The sequence below is a fragment of the Lutjanus erythropterus genome, chromosome 10 (genome assembly GCF_056507025.1).
Source record: "Lutjanus erythropterus isolate fLutEry1 chromosome 10, fLutEry1.hap2, whole genome shotgun sequence".
NCBI classification, from domain to species: domain Eukaryota; kingdom Metazoa; phylum Chordata; class Actinopteri; order Lutjaniformes; family Lutjanidae; genus Lutjanus; species Lutjanus erythropterus.
The window spans coordinates 20,237,659-20,256,792 of NC_139326.1; the positions used below are offsets into that span (position 1 = coordinate 20,237,659).

The 19,134-nt window shown below is 38.1% G+C and overlaps 1 protein-coding gene across 1 annotated transcript; it reads left to right on the forward strand.

Moving 5' to 3' along the window:
- Positions 1-3,037: 3,037 nt before the first annotated feature.
- Positions 3,038-11,717, forward strand: paip1 (poly(A) binding protein interacting protein 1). Its single transcript, XM_084728609.1, has 11 exons — positions 3,038-3,460; positions 5,654-5,805; positions 6,050-6,244; positions 6,337-6,449; positions 6,682-6,793; positions 7,098-7,223; positions 7,319-7,425; positions 7,880-7,997; positions 8,098-8,152; positions 8,808-8,886; positions 11,533-11,717. Exons 1-11 carry the CDS (start codon positions 3,268-3,270, stop codon positions 11,621-11,623), a joined length of 1,341 nt encoding a protein of 446 aa, XP_084584735.1. The 5' UTR covers positions 3,038-3,267; the 3' UTR covers positions 11,624-11,717.
- Positions 11,718-19,134: the final 7,417 nt, after the last annotated feature.

Sequence of the window (19,134 nt, forward strand, 5' to 3'; positions counted from 1 at the left end):
TTGATGAGAAGGAATACATAAACTACTATAAATAATACTTGATGAATCTTTCGATTCCATTGCAAAAAGCAAAAAAATAGTCCTATGTACACAAAATAGGATACTTTCTTTTCTTTTTTTTATTAATAAGATGCACACAGTGCTCGTGCTGAAAAAGTCACTGAACAATGTCTTTGCTGCAAGCCAAATTTCATGCAGAGGAATAAAGACTGAACTGAACTGAGGTCTTGAATGAGCACTTGGTTGATCTTATCTTGATACTTTTGATATGGATATCAAACGTTTCACAATTTCAATATTAAATCAGAAATTACCCAAATGACTTTCAATTTTAATAATCGAAATCAAAGGCAGAATCAGTGATTCTCCCAATACTTATTTTTCTCTCCACCCCAACCTAGTTGCAGTGTCTGGCCTGTCCAAATAAAAAAACAACACTTCAAAGATGACACACCACACAGATCTATCAGTCTTAAACCAATGATCTGTTGGTCTTTACAAATCAAGACTCGATAGTCACACAATCAGTGCCTAAAAAAGAGTTTACATTGAAAAATCAAGTTGAATCAATCCTTAAAATTAAAAGTGAAATATCAAATCATGGATTAGGAGAACTGTGACACCTCTAACGGATGTTGTATCATTTTAAACTAGATGTGTGGATAAAATATGCATGCTTTTTTTAAACATTATTTTCAGGGGTTTGGGCCTTTATTTTATAGAACAACTCTAGACAGACAGGAAATGGGGGAGAGAAGCAGGGGCACACTGCAAAGGGCTGTAGGCTGGAATCAAACCCACGGCCGTCACTGAGGACTCAGCCTCAGAGGCGAGGCAGGCGCTCTACTAAATTATCTACTAAGGCCCTCAAAGTATTGATCCTTTTGACAGCCTCACACAAGATTTGGTCACTGTGAAAAATTACACCACAGTAGCACACAGTATTTTCCTTGATTTGTCTTTAATTGTTTTGTATGTAACCTAATGGTGCAGCCAATAAATCACCAGGGATTTCACCCAAATACTGTACTGCTGAATCATGAAACTGCACGCTTTTGCATTTAAAATCTGTGGTGATGGGTGTGTGTGTGATCCCCCTCCTCAACACCAAGTCATTTGTCATTTTGTGCATTCCTGAGACTTGTGAATGTTTGAACTCCCTCCAAGATACTGGCATGGGGGGAAAAACTGCAATAACAGAAAATAGGGACAGTAATCTTTTATCAAAGTAGGTCTCCACATTTCTGGCACGGGAATTCTCTGTGGCATAATGTGATCCAGCTTTGGGAAACAAGTGGAAAATGACTGGAGGCTAAAACAACTAATGAATACTTACACTGAGAGGTCTGGTGCAACACATGTTTGTAGTGGGCAGCTACTGAGTGAGCTCAGGGAGAGAGGCACGTCTGAGGGGTTGAACAGGTCCAGAATCTCCTCTGCGACGCATTCACATCTGTTTGATATATCAGTTAAATGTGATTATCCAGCTCTTGTTGCTTTCGCAGATATTTTAGATCAATATGAGGTGATTTAACCCACTCAACCACACACCCGTTAACAGGTCCATCATTATACGCTCATGTTGTGCAGACAACCACCGCTTAAACCCACAAACAGGGCAGAAGCTTACATTGCAGACACTGAGGTCATGTCCTTAATGTGTTTTCTAGAAATTTGGTGATTTTACACAACCTAAGCAGAAGTTCAGATCAAATCAAAAATTCCACACAGAGCTTTCATGGCAAAAACAGACCATGACCTTAAATTAATATAAAGGAATTTAGTATTTTCTTAGTATTTCTCTACTAGATTTCTTGGCAGTGAAGAGGATTTTTTTGAACTGCATTTAAACAGATCATGTAACAAATAAAATGTGTAAATATAACTGAGTAGTTTAATCAATACATATAATGTGAACAGATTTAATTGACTGATTTTCATAGGGGGGCCAGGATTTTGACTAATGACCTCAGAATCCAACCAAGTATCTTCAATTGAATGATAGTGAGGAGCCAAATCTTTACAAAAATACCAAAAATACTACTAATGCTACTTTATATGCCTTTGCCACTACATTTCAGGGAGAAATTTGTACTTTTTTTTTTTTTTTTTCAACTCCAATGCATTTTATAGAAAATCATATTATGAAAAAACTGCTATAAACTACTCAGTAACAGGATTTAAAAGTAGCAATCACCTCAAACATCTACCACAGTACAATTTTACTCACACATGTAAGCATCAATAATGATAATCCAACATTCCAACGAATTATAATATAACATTAACTGCAAAATGCCCCCCTTTTTGTGCATGAGCATGTTTTAACTTTAATAATTCTCTTCTTTCAAGATGGATTGAGAAAATGGCCACCTTGGTCAGTGTGGTTGCTCTTAAAATTTCTCTGTAATCGTTTTTAGAGATTGTGCCTGTATCTTAATCGCATTTGTCCTTGACCTTGTATTCCATATAAACTGGATATTGTGTTCACTCATTTGTAATGTGTGACTGTTATACTTGTCTGTTTGCATTGTTTGTGTGAAATGTTTTATGCTACCTTCTTGGCCAGGTCAGTCTTGAAAAAGAGATTTGAATTTTAATGAGGCTTTACCTGGTTAAATGGACGATACATATAGGAACTTTGCAAAAAATATTAGGGAGCTGCTTTTTATAACTTCAAAACAAATTATTACATAGCTATTATACAATATCTTATAAAGTTATCATTTTAATTGGGCCCTTTTACAATAAATCTTAAAAGGGAAGAATGAATCTGGGAGGAGAAAAAGTTAAACGTCGCTTACTTGCTCCCCCAATGAAATTAGACTACCGTCCCGTCATCAATATGAAGAAAAAAATACATTATAGATAGCATGCATTACAATGCATTATTTCTACATTTACGAATAAGAAATGTGAATAATTTCACCTCTGATTATCTCGTCTTGTATTTTGACGCTGCATCATAAGCCACTGGTGGCTGCGCTTCCACTCCGCGCCACTAGAGGGAGACAGTTTCACTTAGATATAAAACATTGCCAGGGATAATCAGCGACAGCGCGTTTGTTGTTAAAGGAAGTGGCAGAAAAAGTTGTGTATGTACTGTGATACTGTGCAATAGCGAAAAACCCATCATGAAAGACAGATAGGGCGTGTTTTGCTGTGCTAAAACACACGCAACTGCTACAACGCAAAAAACGGTGAACGGCGTTTCTTCTTCTTCTTTTTGATGCTGCTGTGAGAGCCGAGGCTGACAAACCAGTAGTCATGAACGAGAATTTCGACCGAACTCCTGGAGCAGGGAGAACCCGAAATCTTCCAGCAGACCCCGGGCTCATGGGTCCCGCCGGGGATGGTGACACCAAGACCGCTATATTCAACCAAAGGGAACCGTTGAGACAGCCGCGAACATCCCCGCCTTTAGCCGAGAACAACGTTAGCAACGACGTTGCTGGTGGAGGTAGGGAGCTGTCAACTAGCTAACATCAACAAGCTAAGTGAGCTAATAGCTACTTTCACATTCGATTTCCTGTAACTGGAAACTTAATTGTCACTCGCTGATTTGGTCACTGAGGGCCGAAACACACACACACAGTTTTAACCTGAATTAAACAGAAGTCACAAAATTTCCTCCGACTGACAGGTAAGCTGAGAAGCAGAGGGGCGTTATGCCTAGAAGTGAACCCTTGATTTGCGAAACCCTCGCGAGATTTGTAAGCGTTGTCTTTTTTTTGATTGTGCACTTTGCACGAACGAATTATGTTTAATAATGCGACGGTGCTGTGCTGAAGACTGGAGTATGTTTAGGGATAAAACACACTTGAGTGGGCTTAAGGTTACGGTCATTGTTTGGATTAAAACGATCACTCTCGCGAGATTGTTAGCAGGTCTGGGGTTCCCTTCTAGACACGACTGTGGGAGCCATTATGATACTCGCTTTCATCGGATAGCTAACAGCTAGTTGCTAACTACCATTCATGTCAGCTTAAGTTAGCATTTTGGCGTTGCAACATGCACCTGTTGGATTGTTATTTCATGTGAGGTAATGCAGCATCTAAATAAAGCTCCCACTCAGATATCACATTGTTAAGTAGTTACGTGCCACAGTTAACCTAAGGCTGTCGTACCAGCCAAACGTTTGTAGAGCTAACTTATTAGCTAAAGCAAACCTAATGTTATGTTGAATTAGCAACGCAGAGCAAAGAGGAAGCATGGGTTCCCCTTACAAATCTGATTAAGTAGGTGGCGTTAAGCAGTAGGTTAGTAAACTACCTGTGAGATAGGTTTGTTCACTGTGTAGAATAAAAACTTTGTCTTTCGGTATCATCTGCAAAAGTCTACATGAGAATAAGTCCAATGTTTGGACGAGTCAAATATGTCACATTTACACCTGCCAATACTGTAACAAAATAAAAGTACAGTCAAAACAAAGTCATTATATTAGAAAGGTGAAAAAAAAACAGGTATATTAACTCTCCCCAAAACACGTCAGTATCAGCCAGTACATATTGATAATGTTTTGGTATTTGCTTCTGAAAAAAACATATCTTTTCTTTATGTGTCACTCTGGGATGACAGCCAACTAAACCGTACATTGCACCACTAGGGTCCACTAGGTCCATTTAGGTGCCCCTGGCCTGCAGCATGACCTTAAACAATAAGTCTGATAGAGTTGGGGGTATGCTGTGCTGCAGCCAGCAGTGTTGCAGCGAATGATGTGTGTTGGTGCATCTCTCTCCCACAGCACCACTTGTTCAGTGAGGGTCAGGCCCCTCTACCAGGTCAATGTCTTTGGCCCCCCAGTTGCAAAAGTAACAGTTATATTTCCTTTATCCCACCACCCATCATCACACTTTATAACACACATTCATGAGTTGCAGCACTGGGGGGAAGATGGCAGATGCACATACACTCTTTCCCAAATTAGTCCTGCATGAAAACCTTATTTCTGGATTATATTTAGCACAAAATAGTATGAAGTATTGTTTTTTGTCCTGTCCTGCATTGCACCTTTGCACTTAGTTTCTCATATTGAATTCTTATACTTTATAAGCACTGCAGGACAGTGCTGTGTAGTGTTGTGTGCTGTTTGCTGTGGATGTCTGCCATGTGTAGATCATGTCTTTCATTTCCCTTTGATAATTCTTTCATGCTTTGTGTGTTTTATTGTTAAATTCTGTGGCAATACAGCAAATTTCCCTCTGGAATAATGGACAGAGTTCAGCTTTAATGTTGCTCTGGTCTGACAAGTGGGTCAGAAATCTACTCACCTCAATTCAAATTTTACTTGCTCCTGTACAAATTGGCTTATTTATTATAGTGGTTATCAAATAATTTTCATGTTTAAGCTAAGGCTGTAATATCTAAAAAATGCCAGAAAATAGTAAAAATGTCTATCACAATTTTTCATTTTAAGTCCAAGATGATGTCTTTAAATGTCTTGTTTTGTCAGTCAATGAAACAGAGACAAGCAGGAAGTCTAAATAAATAAAATCTATCTACATTTGAGGGGCCGACATTGGCATTTTTGCATGAAGATTATTAACATTAAGAAACATTTTTTAATGCATAGACAAAAGAATATTTGTCCACGTGGGATGAGCAGAGTCACATATAACAAGGACTGAGAACATCTTTCTTTTTCCTCTTTCAGATTTTAAAAGACAGAACAAACCCCAACAAAGTGCAAATGCCAACAGTATGTCTGCCTCCAAAAGGTGTAATGAAGTGGATTCCATTGTCAAATCATCAAAGCTTTCAGCCAGTGCCCCAGAGTTTGTCCCCTCTGGAATGAACTCGTATGAAGTAAGAGAAGTTTTACACCATCACCACCTTTATCCTGATGCTATTACTACCTATTTACAAATATTAGTAAAACAGTATTGCATCATGATGGTTCTCTTCACTTTTATCTTCCAAGTGTGAGTCAGAAACTGTTAGTAGAGCATGCATCATTACTTTTGTAAAGATAAAATGAATGTCACACAGTTATTTTGCATGAGCATGATAAAGATTTATTTCTCGTGTTTTTATTATGATTTTTGTACAGACAGACCCCAGTTTTTATGATGACAGCTATTATGGTGAACCAACCTTGGCTGATATGGTCACAGACTTCCTCAGCCACCTGAGCTCTTCACCAGGGTCCTTTGAGTCAGATGTTGAATACATAACTGGAATGTTCAATTCCTGGGTTACTACTGAAGAGTTGTTGAAGGAGCTGGTGGAACTGATCTACACACAGGTATGGAGAGACACATTCAGTTCTCATTTTGTTTTTTCATAGATATTAGATAATATTTAGTTGCTGCGTATTAAGTTTTCTCTTCATTGCAGTCTACTGCCATTCCGAACTTCTCTTACACGGGTGCCAGGCTCTGTAACTACCTGTCCCATCACCTCACGATCAGCCCACCGAGTGGCAACTTTCGCCAGCTGCTCCTGAAAAGGTGATTTTATTTCAGTTTTTACTGATTTCAATATGGGTTTCTATCAGAGGTAAATAAGATCTCATGACTCAAATCCGCTTAACTTTTTGTATAATGCACTTCTTTTAGCAATGAGACTGATGGAAAAGCATGATGAAATGGAAATATTTTTAGTGTTATAAACTGAGTTGTGAGTGAGCTGTCATTGTTCTGTCAAATTGTCATTAAAAAGGAAGAATGTTGTCTTCTGTAGATGTCGAATAGAGTTTGAACAGAGGGACGTAGCTGTTCGAGGAGATGCGGAGACTCAGAAGAAACTTCACTCCTTTGTGCTGTTTCTGGGAGAGCTCTATCTTAACCTGGAGGTAAGAGGTTTGTTTTTGAGACAGCATGCATTTATTTAATGAGTTTGTTCAATTTTAAACACAATATTGGCTTCCTTTTTGAATCACATAATCAGGGTTCTTATTAATTTGATTGACAGGTAGCTGTTCTGTTCAAGCCGAACTTTAGTTCATGGGCCGTCCACCTTTTATTTATGTTGTACATCTCAGATGAGGGGCAACTTTGCAAGTTTGGCTGATAAGCCACCAACACCAGAATCCCACCTGGCACCTCTTGAACCTTTTCTTCATCATGTCACTGAGTCATCTGTTTGTTTTTGCTCAGGTGAAAAGTGGAAAAGGACCCCCAAATCGAGCAGATATCCTCCTGTCTGCTCTGAATGACTTGATGAACAGTCTGTTCAACAATCCTGTGGATGCAAATCTCATCTGTGCTGTCAAACTACTTAAGGTATCAAATCTCACTTAGACACATTTACAGATTTGTATTGAAATATTTCCAGGTAGTTTTTAAGGAGGTAATGACAACATGTTTTAAATTTACAGCTGACAGGTTCTGTCCTGGATGACGCATGGAAAGAGAGCGGAAAACCACACATGGAAGAACTGATCCAAAGAATTGAAAATATTCTACTGGATGCGACCTGCAGTAGGTGTGTAGATCAGTGTGGTCTTCTGTGTGCAGCTGCTACTCCAGGCTTAGGTTTATTGTAATCTTCGATTTAAAAAGCTTGAAATATGTTTCTGCATCTGAGGTGCTGCAAATGAATGGAGAGACATTTGCCAATGTGTCTGCCAACGTAGTTGCAACTAATGATCTTGTGTGTACTAGGTGGAAATGTTAGAGATGTTCATCCATAAAAAAAAACTATGGAGAAGAGATATTCTTTCACAGAAAATACTGATTTTATAAGAGGTTTATGTGCAAGGGTTATGTAAACAACTAAGATGAAAATTTGTTCCAAAGCATTTTAGCTTTTTAACACACACATTCAGAAGTGTGGCATAAACTGTAAAAAGGCTCCAGTGCAAAAAGAAAAAACGTTCAGAGGTACCCTCATAGATGTCCTGTGGAAAATCTTCTGATATGAGGATGTTATTCCTCAGGGATGTCAGACAGATGCTTCTGAAATTAGTGGAGTTGAGATCCAGTGATTGGGGCAGAGTCCGTGCTGCTGCATCTGCCAGCAATGCCACACCAGACAACGACCCCAACTACTTCATGGTGAGTGTCAACTGTACTGCACTCCGCATTTTTCTTATCTTAAATTCTCCAGTTTTTCTCTGTATTTCTCTTTGTCATGGATTTGTTTTTTTCCTCTCAGAATGAACCTACGTTCTACACAGAAGATGGCACTCCATTTACAGCAGCAGACCCAGGTGAGACTACGTAAACACCATAAATCAGGAGAGAGCAACATGGGGTTTGCTATATGCTGTCTACCAGGCTATCAGCTCTGTTCAGTCTATGATCTGCATGAGTTAATGAAATCATCTGTGAGAAGACTGGCTGTCTCTGTATTTTTATTCTTAATGGCTGCCACCGCACCCCAGGGGCCTCCAAAAAAAAAAAAATATATGAAAAGTCCTTGCAGTGGCTTTATACAGGCTGTTATGCTGGCTGTCCACCTCAATTTTGTGATTTGTGTAATGTTAAGTACACTTTAAGCAGATTGCAGTAATTTACAGGCAAAGGATGTGCATAATTTATTTGGAGATCTGCTCTTTTTAAATACTAAGCCAAAAATCTAAATATAAACCAGTGTTGACACAAATGGGCTCATTTGTTTATGAAGCATTATTATTGCTGATTGTATTTTTTATTGCTGATTGGTGAATATGTTGTTATTCTACTATATTTTTAAACATCAATACAAAATATGTTTGGCAGGACATAGGGGAGAATACATGATTATATACTTAAATTGGCATCTTGGTTTGACTCACCAAGTCATTGAATGTGTCCTTTCAACATGGAAAATAGCCTCTTCACAGCCTCTCCTGTGCTTGAAAGTTGATCTCTCTGTTCTTACAGAATATGCTGAGAAATACCAAGAGATCCTGGACAGGCAGGACTATTTCCATGATATTTATGGAGAAAATGGAAATGAAGTGTAAGTACATATCATTGAGATAACTGTCATACATGCCTTTATTTCAGATCAGTCTCATATTTTACTGGGGGACTTGTTAATGCTTCTTGCTATGGATACAAACCGTCACATCTTAAGCCTGTTAATTAGACAATCAAAATAGTTATGTCACATCTTCGTGATATTTCTTTACATCGGTGGTGTAGTGGAAACACTGAGCAGGCAGCTACAATATGTCACAGAACATTGGTTCATTTTAGCCAATTCAGTCTCTCCATGTGCTGTGTACATTCAGTTGTGCCTCAGGTGGCACATCGACCCTCAGTATAATTCCACACTGAACAAACAAGTTACTGATGTGGTTATTTGCTATTTACATGTTTATTTCAAAGGATTTTATTGGGTTTGTTGGCAAACAAGCACATCCACAGGAATGAATGGAATCGTGGTTATTGAGAGAGAGAGACTATGCGCATGACGTCACAGTATGCGGAAGTTACTGCCTTTACACTCACTCAGCAGCAACAAGACGACTGAGTGGCAGCGTTGATACTGAATGCTGTCAAAACGCATCTAAAATGGGAAAGAGGTGTTGTGTAGATGACTGTACAAATAGAGAAATTAGAGCTATTGCTGTCGTTTTACAGACTGCCAAAAGCTAAAGTAAAGGGAATTTATGATTCAGTCGGCCACAGCCAATGTGAAAATGCAGTGTGAAGATAGATCTGGCTACGGAAGACTAGCAGGAGGCTGAAGTAGCGAGTTGAGTAACACACGGGATGTAACATTATTGTTTATGTGTTGCTAAGTGTCAACAAGTTCAGAGGGTCAGCTTCTTGCAGTTTGTGTCACATTTTCATTCCTGTGGTGATCAGAGGATGAGGCAAGTCATTCTCTGAGTGTTGCAATGTAAGTTAGGCTTTGACTGTGTCCCTGATGCTAGGTTACTCATTCCAGTGCAGTAATTTAGAACAGTGAACAAACATTTTCACTGGAGCTACTCAGTAGGTGTCTATTATTAGGAATTAAAGGATGCCTGCAGCCAATCAGAACTGAGTATTCACCCAGACCATAGAGACAGCACATTTATACCCCGCCCACACCAAAGGAGAAAGAAATCCATTTGTGAAGGTGTGTCTTCTCACTTTCTGTCTGCTAGCAAACAACAGAAAAATGTTTTAAAGCCGCTAAGTGTTGGGATGTACTACCAACAAGTTACAAAACCCAGAACTAAGTTTTTATAAGCTGCTGAATCGAAAAACCAAGTCTTTAAGAAGACAAAATAGACCTGAGGCGTCAGCAGGATGAATGGAGAAACTGTGGGTTCCTTGACACTAATGTTATGCCAAGATTATAGTTTCTAATTTGACCAGACACATGGTAGAAATTCAACATAACTCAGCTTTAAAAGGTCTGGTTTTGATCTTTGTTCAGTTACAGGACGATTTTACCTGGTGATGCAAGAAAATAGTTATTCATATTAAAGTATTTCACTTCTGGTCATTCAGTGGGATGGTTTTTCACAGAAAAGCAAAGTAAGGAGACGGAACACTGAGATTTACTAGAAATTGTGCGTTTGTCAGTTCAACTTTTCCTCTGTGGTAGATGTAGAGTGCTAAAATCATCCTTCGACATGTGAAATCTAATATTTTTAACAATTTAATAATTGTTAGCATTTCAGCGCTTGTTTTCATATTGTGGCACCGATTGTTTTCCCGCGTGGTGGGCGTGGTTTTCAGAGTATGACATGTTGCGCTCTGTGTCTACGGTATAAATTAAATTATATACTGCATTGACTAATGTTACTTATCATTTAAATATTTACTGTCTTTCATTTATATTCTGTGTAACTGAGCCTTCTGTTCTACAAAGGCGCAGCACATCCATGTGCATCTTCTCACAGGATATAACTGTAACCATTAACACTGCTGCAGACTAACATGTGTCTCCAACAATGTAATGGAATAAAATATCTGTACAAACCTGTCCACATACAACCAGAATGTCAAGTACATACAATTAACAGGAAATATGATTCCTGACCAAATATCTGTGAATGCTGAGACTTTGGTTGTTGGTAAGCTGTTGAGTCCTACTACTAAGCAGACAATTTTACTCCTTTTTTTTAACAGTTCAACAGTTTCTGTTACTACATGCAGTGTTGCAGGATGTTTGGCCACTCAGTCCAACTCAGGCTGTGTATTCCAGTGGGAATACGACTTCACTGCATACACTCTCTATATATTCTAAGTAATGAGATGAATGAGGATGAGATTTTCAGACTGATGTTACAGTAATTATACTGGGTACCACCTGAGATCATGTGACTGTGACATGTGACCACCACTGACCTGTGGGCCCCTGAGCTTGGCGAATGTGTTTGACTGGCCCACAATGCAACAGGGTCAACCATGGCCTCAGATTCGGTGTAGTCAGCAGTTGGGTGTGAAAGAGGGCTTAGCTCGCCCCTGTCATCTCTCCTCTCTGAACTGTGTGTGTCTGTGTGTGTGTGTGTGTGTGTGTCTGTGTGTGTGTAATGTGTAAATGACAATTACATGCACATATTGTAGGAAATGTAAATACTATTTAAACAAAGAGCATATTTGTCTTAAATATATTAAAAGTAAAGTATGTCACTCTAAATCTCTTGTTTTGTTGTGTTCACAGATATGATGACTCAGAAGATGAGATGGAGCCTGAGATAGAAGAAGCTTTTGAGAATTTTTGTCTAGAATCAGAGAGGAAACGACAACAATGACGTGAGAGTAAGAATCTGCGAGACTCAACAGGCACATATTCTACTTTTCCAACTTGCTGGAATATTGAAAAGCAAAGGAAGCTAGCAGCAGATAGGTTAAAACATTTATTTTCCTGCAAACAAGCATTTTAACAAAAAGAGCTGTTCATAGTTGCACTTCTGACACTTTTTTTCAGTCAGTGTTGATTAGAAAATGGGGACAATCAACGGGATAATTGTTTGAAATGTTAAGGTATTGAGATATTTTTGAGGAGTTTTTGAAATTCTCTCTTTTTTTTTTTTTTAAATTCTTTCAGAAACGTTTTTCCTTTACGCCTAAACTAAATGCCAAGAGGGAAATAGTGTGCTGTGGATTTTTAGAGTTCTTTTCTGAAAGAGTTTCATCAGATGTGTGCAAATTTGTTAAATACTAATTAATGCCCCATGCATATACTGCAGGCCAAAAAAAGAGATGCATAGTCTTAATGTAAAATGCACTGTAGATGGGTGTTGTTGTACTACATGCCTATATACAATGCATATACAGCCACCGTTGTGAACTTGTGTCTCTTGTCAGGTTGCCAATATTAAATGCTATATTCAAGGCTGTTCACCTGTAAATCTGGCTGCTTTGAACCTGAGTGGTCAGAAACCCTGTGAAAGGCAATACTGTAAATTCAGTCTCAAACTGGAAAGTGAATATAGACAAAAACTCTTTTTTTAACCTATTTCTGTGTCGACAGAAGTCAACATTTTAAGACATTTTATGTTTCAAATGTCAAATTTCTGAGAATGCAGTGCATCTAAATTCACTTTTCTTTCCTGAATGTAGCTTTAAATATCTACACATTTTGCAGTTGGCATCAGTCAGTGTGACACAACGCAACTGCAAAAAGGATTCATTCTTATCCAAGACTGAAAGACTGTTTACCAGCAATCCATGGATCCCATAAAAAGAATGTTGTTTTATAGTTTGTAAATATTATTTATGGTATTGTTTGCCTGCAATAAACTCTTTATAATGTGAAATTTTATTTGCTTGATTTGTGCTTGAGCGTTTTTGAGGTTAAAGAGATATGCAGTGAGGTGCATTCTGTATTTTGTATGGTCACATTTATGTTTGGCTCCAGAGAGCATATGATTTCTTTTTTGACGCTCATGATGTCAATGAAAAATGACCACATAGAGTTAAATCAAAACCCAATTTCCAATTAACTCTTGAGTTCAAGTCAAAAACTAAAGAATCAAAATAAGGTGACAAGCTGCAAGAAAGTAATCCATTAATTAGCTTTTATTTTGAAAGTATCAACTCCTACTTTATTCCTCTCTGCTGTGTGACGATTACAACACTCTTGTATTTCCGAACTAGAAACAAGTAAGTCTGAACAAACTCTGCCATCATCTGGTGACTTTGTGTCTGTGCAGTACTTATGCTTGTTTAAACAGCAGTTCATCTCATTTATGATCAAATTACAGCTGGTTGTTTGAGTCATTGCTGTCTCTGTCCTAAGAATAGCAAGAATAAACATGCAGTGTCAGTGTTTGTCGGTCAAATAAAAGACTTAACAGTTCATAGGATGATTTGTGCAGATATTCTCTGGTTTGCTGATTTAGAGTTAACTATGAGACAGAGGGCTGATTTAATTCACAGGTTTCAGATGGGCCTCTTACCCAGTGTTATGCAATGCTTGATTTATCTGGTTCAACAGTAACAATAATAACTAGAATATTGGTGGTTATATGAGCCCAGACATTGAGGATGGAGATACTCAAAAAAAAAAAAAACAGCTTTACAGAACTCCTTCGTGAGACTGAGAGTTTATGATTTCAATATATAGTAAATTATGAGGACATAGTTTGTAATTTTGTTGTATTAAATTGTAAAGAGCATACCTATATATAAATATCATATGCACATACAGTACTGTAATCATTTTGATTACTGAATACACCTGTTTTCCCCAGTTTACAGCCTTTTGACTGCATATGCATAGACAGTATATAGAGGGTGAAAACTGTTGAAATCTTAATTTCAAGGTTTAAAGCTGTTTTAAAGTTAAAGATCAAGAATCAATAACAGATTCAGTCAGAATAAAATGACTATGACAACTGGTCATATTATTCCTACAAACCAACATCACTTAGTAAAGAAGTTGATGTCACAGTAAAATCTCTGTGTGCCTGTTATGTTTAAACCTTTGCCTCCACCTGGTGACCAAGTTGAGTAATTTTAGTCCCCTGTGGTCAAAAATTGTGGTGTTTTCTCCACCATAATCACAAAATATAATGTCAAGAATAAAAAATATTGTGCTTCCTTTTAACTGGCTAACATATCACTCTTCAACTTTGACTGTCAACATGTAAACACAGACTTGTTTCATCTGATTTCAAGGAGAATCCGACCCGGTGGCAGACATCAAGATTAACTGTAAAAAAAAATATCTGATGGTTTTATTTGGTTATGTAGGTCATATAAAGGCGTCATTATTAAACTGAGACGGTTTCACATCCAGTTAAAAAACTCTTTGTAGTAGGTTTAAGTAAATGTCTGAATATATGACTTTGAATGGAGAAATATTCAATTGCAAACTCTATTACATCTAAGACAATCACATCATCGTAGGTCTGCTGCAGCAAGAAGACAGAATGTCTGATAGTACAAACATTAAAGATCACAACCACATCCTCATTTTCAGTCATCACATCATTTATATTGTTCGAATTGTGCAAGTGGATGCCAGCTTACACACATTACTACATTACTTTACATTACTTTCATGCAGGGACCTTTTCCATATAAATAAAAGAAAAGATAACGTCTTTTTTGCCATGTCAGAAATGTGTCATGCGTGTTCAGAGAGGCCTTGAACATTCTTAGTGGTTGCCTGAGCTCAGAGGAAAATGACAAACAGTCATACAATAACATTCCCTCAACCTCAATGACACACCACAGCTATGTTTCTTGCTACAACGAAATCACTCTTTTGTGCTTTGTAACTCTCAATTGTAAGACTCACGTCTGAGATTATTGCATTCTGTTCTCTTGACAGGGTCAATATTTCTTTCATGTCTGTCAGGGGTACAGTACACTGAGGCATCCTGGGGACGCAGCCATGTAAGATACATGCCACACGACCACAATAATCCTTTGTTGTGTGTCACTCCCTTCTCACACACCGGGTATCAAAAATAATAATCAGTCATGGGTCACCACTTGAAGCTAGATTTAATGCTTAAATGCAGTTTATATGTTTTTAGCATGTTTCACTGCAGTTTAGAGTGCAATGTCTTGCAGTGAGTTCAAGTAAATTGTTAGCATCTGCAGATTGTTACTACTGTGAATTAAAGACCATTTCTGTTAAAAAAAAAAATTGAAGCACTCTCCCACAAGTCTGTCTCCAATTTATTGCCAACAAGCAGTTGTGGCACTTATCGGAACGAAGGAGTGATCGCTGTGTATTGTTCTGCAGTAAATGTTCTATACTGTTTCTGTTTTGTCATGACTTGGGAAAGCAGAAATGATATTCAGTGGTTCCTCTGTAGTTTAAGACAGCTGTGGTCGGCAGTAAGTCATATCTGTTACTGTGAGTCTAAGTTGTATTTAAAGATGAGGTTCTAATGTTAAAAAGTCCTTTTAATTATTATATAGTCATTATTCTAAAGCATCTGGGCTACACTTTGTTTAGTACATGATGCAGTAACGTTAAATTGTCAGTTCACCCCAAAATTAAAGATACATATTTTTCCTCTTGCCTCTAGTGCTATTCATCCATCTGGATTGTTTTGGTGTGAGTTGCTGAGTTTTGGAGATATCAGCAGTACAGGTATCTGACAAATATTGTAGTACTAAATGGCACTCAGCTCAAAGCACCCCAAAAAATGCATTAGAAAAATCCAACAGTAAAATCTCCTTACAGAAATCATGACCCAGTTACTCAAGATAATTCACGGACTTTGTTGTGAGCAGTTTCATGTTGGAACTATTTTCTCTCCACAGTTGAATCTACGGAAACTACTTCCTTTTTTCTTTTTTAGAAAGAAAGTAGTTCTTACCTGAAACTACTAACAACAAGGTCTGTAGATTATCTTGAGTAACTGGGTCGTGATGTCTGGAAAGAGACGTTACTGTTGAGTTTTTCAAACATTTTATTTTATTTTACTTTCTGTGTGCTTTGATTACCACAGGCCAAGTGCCACCCCGTTCCATTATATTCGAGAAGAGGCAGACAGGTCTACAGCTTAGACACTATCTAGCAGAAAAAATACAAGTAAGAGTAAAAAAATATAATTTTGATTTTGGAGTCAACTGTCCCTTTAAGGCCTGAATATAATGTTTATATATATGTATACATAATTTCCTTGCTGTGGTGGTGCACCACTGCTAAATGCATAAAGAGGAAATAATGATAGTAATTTTCATGTGAGTGCATTTTGAATGTGTTTGTCATCCATAGGGATACTGAGGAAGCACATTGCACTCTGCTGATATCTTATCTGCAAACCACTGGTTGCCAACTCAACTAATGCACCATCTTGCTCACATTTAAAATGAGCTGCATCCTTCACTTTATGTGCTTCTCTTCAGAACTGCTGTAAATGCACCTGTAAAAATCTGACAACTGAAAAAAAAAAGATCCGTGGTCATGTGACAGGGACAGTAAGTTCTCCCACCAGTCACATTACCACCGTGTCTGTCTGTGTGCAGTCATTGACTCGTGAGCCCCTCTGAGCCGGCTGGACTGTCTGTGACTGTCTGGCTCACAATGCAACAGGGAAAACCAGGGCCTTACATTCCCATTGGTCAGCAGATGGGTGTGAAAGAGGGATTAGCTCCGTGCTGCAATCCACTCACCCAGAACTCTGTGTGTGAGTTTCTGTATCTCTATTCATGCCTCTGCATATATTACATACATACTGTGGTTTTAAAACTGACACAAGCACTGAAAAGCAACGTTTTCCTTACTGGGAGCATATTTGTCTGGAATCTCTGGTGACAAAATATGTGACTCTGAATCACAATTTTTATAATATTCACAAGTGATTTCATGTTGTTGAGATGCAGCCCGAGACTGAGGAAGTGTTTGAGAGTATTTCCCTTTCATCCGAGTATTTTTATATGATATTTTATCAAACATACTTTTTTTTAGGTTTCCATTGGCTCTTTAATTCGTTGTGTCCACACTGACTGATATAACTAAAATGATCTTAATGATGCTGGACATGAAGAAGAATTTATGTATTTTTCAAACTGGTGCCTTTTCCCCATATATCTGTGTTTAAGTGACTAATGGGGACGACAATTTTTGAAACTGGTCCCACACTGAGTGAGAGCACTACAGCCGACAGCTGTGAAACAGCCTGGAAACGTCCACTGAAGTGCTCGCTTTTGCCACTGACAGGGTTAGATTGTTATTACGAGTGTCTGACAAAATTATGGAAAGGATCCCTACATACATAGACCTTTTTGTTAAAGAGTAAAATACATTTTGTTTATTCAACTGTTATATTGCCATCCTCAAAGCCACCAAACTCAATTCAAAGAAACAGTAATTTTATCATTGTAAAACAAGCTTCATTCAACATTACTGATGGTTTTAAAGAGAGTGAGACACTTAGAATAACAATCAGTTTGTCAGTGACGAAACAAGAACTTTTAGCGGACGTACTTTGAAAGATCACGATTCCACGTAAAGATTACATTGCAACTTGTTTCACTGCTATCAGCTGCAGCAAACATTGTTGTCTCCATCAGTCATTTAAACACAAAAACCTCCATATTAAATAATACTAAAATTACCCTTTAACATGAATATCTGTGAAATCTCACAATAAACCTTTTTCACGGCACCCTTACCTATATGAAGTAGTAGTGGAAACACAGGTAATACCAGTGATGCTAACATTAGTACCCTGACTCTGTTAAACCTGAATAAAACAGAACATTGATTAGTATTGGTAATTGGTAACACCTGTGTTTATCCTAGTATATCACATTTAAAACGCCACTGCAGTGAAAAAGGTTTACGAACAGCACCTTTGTGAACCTGATGGTTTGACTGTATCAGGGAGATTCATCTCAACACAGAAACAAATGTGCAAAGAAAACTCACAAACACAATGTATGCAACACAACAAACTTCCAGATAAAAGACCTCACTATAACCTATTTTAATAATGATTCACAATCCTGCTCGGTGGGGATTTCTTATGACGTGCCCACACTGCTCCATTATGTAGTGGTCAGACAGGAAGATTGACCACAAGCATTGCTGTTTCAGGATCCTTCCTTTGATTGTTCAGCATGATTTAACAGAATAAGCTGCCCAAAAGTCTCAGGACTGTTTTTAGAGAAATAATGTATACAAATGAAGGAGTGCTATATCCTGTTAAAGGGGATTTAACAGATGAAGTCTGCTTGTATTCTTACCTTTTCCACTGTAAGAAATGAATGACTTTTTTCTCAAAGAAAGTCTTGTCAACACAAACATTAGAAAAGAAAACTGGTCTTTTCCAGGAACAGCTCTGCGTCACTACCACACAAATGCTTGACCCTGTTCATTTTAAATTCTCAAGGTGCTCCAGCTCATTAGATGACTTACACACGAATCATGATGACACAAAAAGAGGAGTGGGTGTAGAGGATCGGCTGCTGAATAAGGCTGTACTTTGTTTCTTCTGAAATGAATCACGCAGCTGAGGCTGTGGGTCTGTGGCCTACCTGCCTCCCCACAGACTAAACTGTGTCTGGACCCTGATACAGATCATTTACCGTATCTTCACCTTATTTCAGCCCCCAAGATTACTGAGCGGCCAGTAAGTGAATGAATCAAGTTACAATTACATCAGGAATTCTAGCGCACAGTGTTTGGTTTGTGTTTGCCTCACATATTCCTTGCAGAGCTTGTATTAAATAGAGAAGCTTACAGGCTGATTTCGAAGACCAGAGTTAGAGCCTTTAATTAATTTTTGTGGTTGTTTAATATGAAAGCCTAAAATTTGGCAACTTATAGGGTCCGCCTATGTTCATAACTGTGATTTAAAGTTTGACGTGATCTACATGGAAGGGTGGAGATAGTTAATGATGTCCAACTCATCATTTTTATTAGGCAGTAAGTTCATTGGTCTAGGCAACGAAGGCGACAGAGAAGCACCGAGGCAGTGTTACGATGAAAAATGTCCCATGGCAAGAGAGAGGCTAGTAATACTACTGCATGGAATAAGTTTCATCTAATGAGACAAAATAACTAGAGAGCAATGGGATCATACCAGCTGCGACAGACATCAAAATCAGTACACATTTTGCTATGATGACACACACACACACACAGACTATATAGCAGTCGCCACCCTGTCCACTCAAGTTACAACAACTTCCTGTTTCCTCATGCTAATGCTGTTTGATGAAAACTCACTCTTTAATCTGCTTGGAGCAGTTTGTAAGAGTAAAGGACCTGCATTTGCTATGTGTCCAGGACCACATTTATTTGTCAGTCAAATCTTTCGGTCTTTACTCCAAGAACTACTGCTGTACT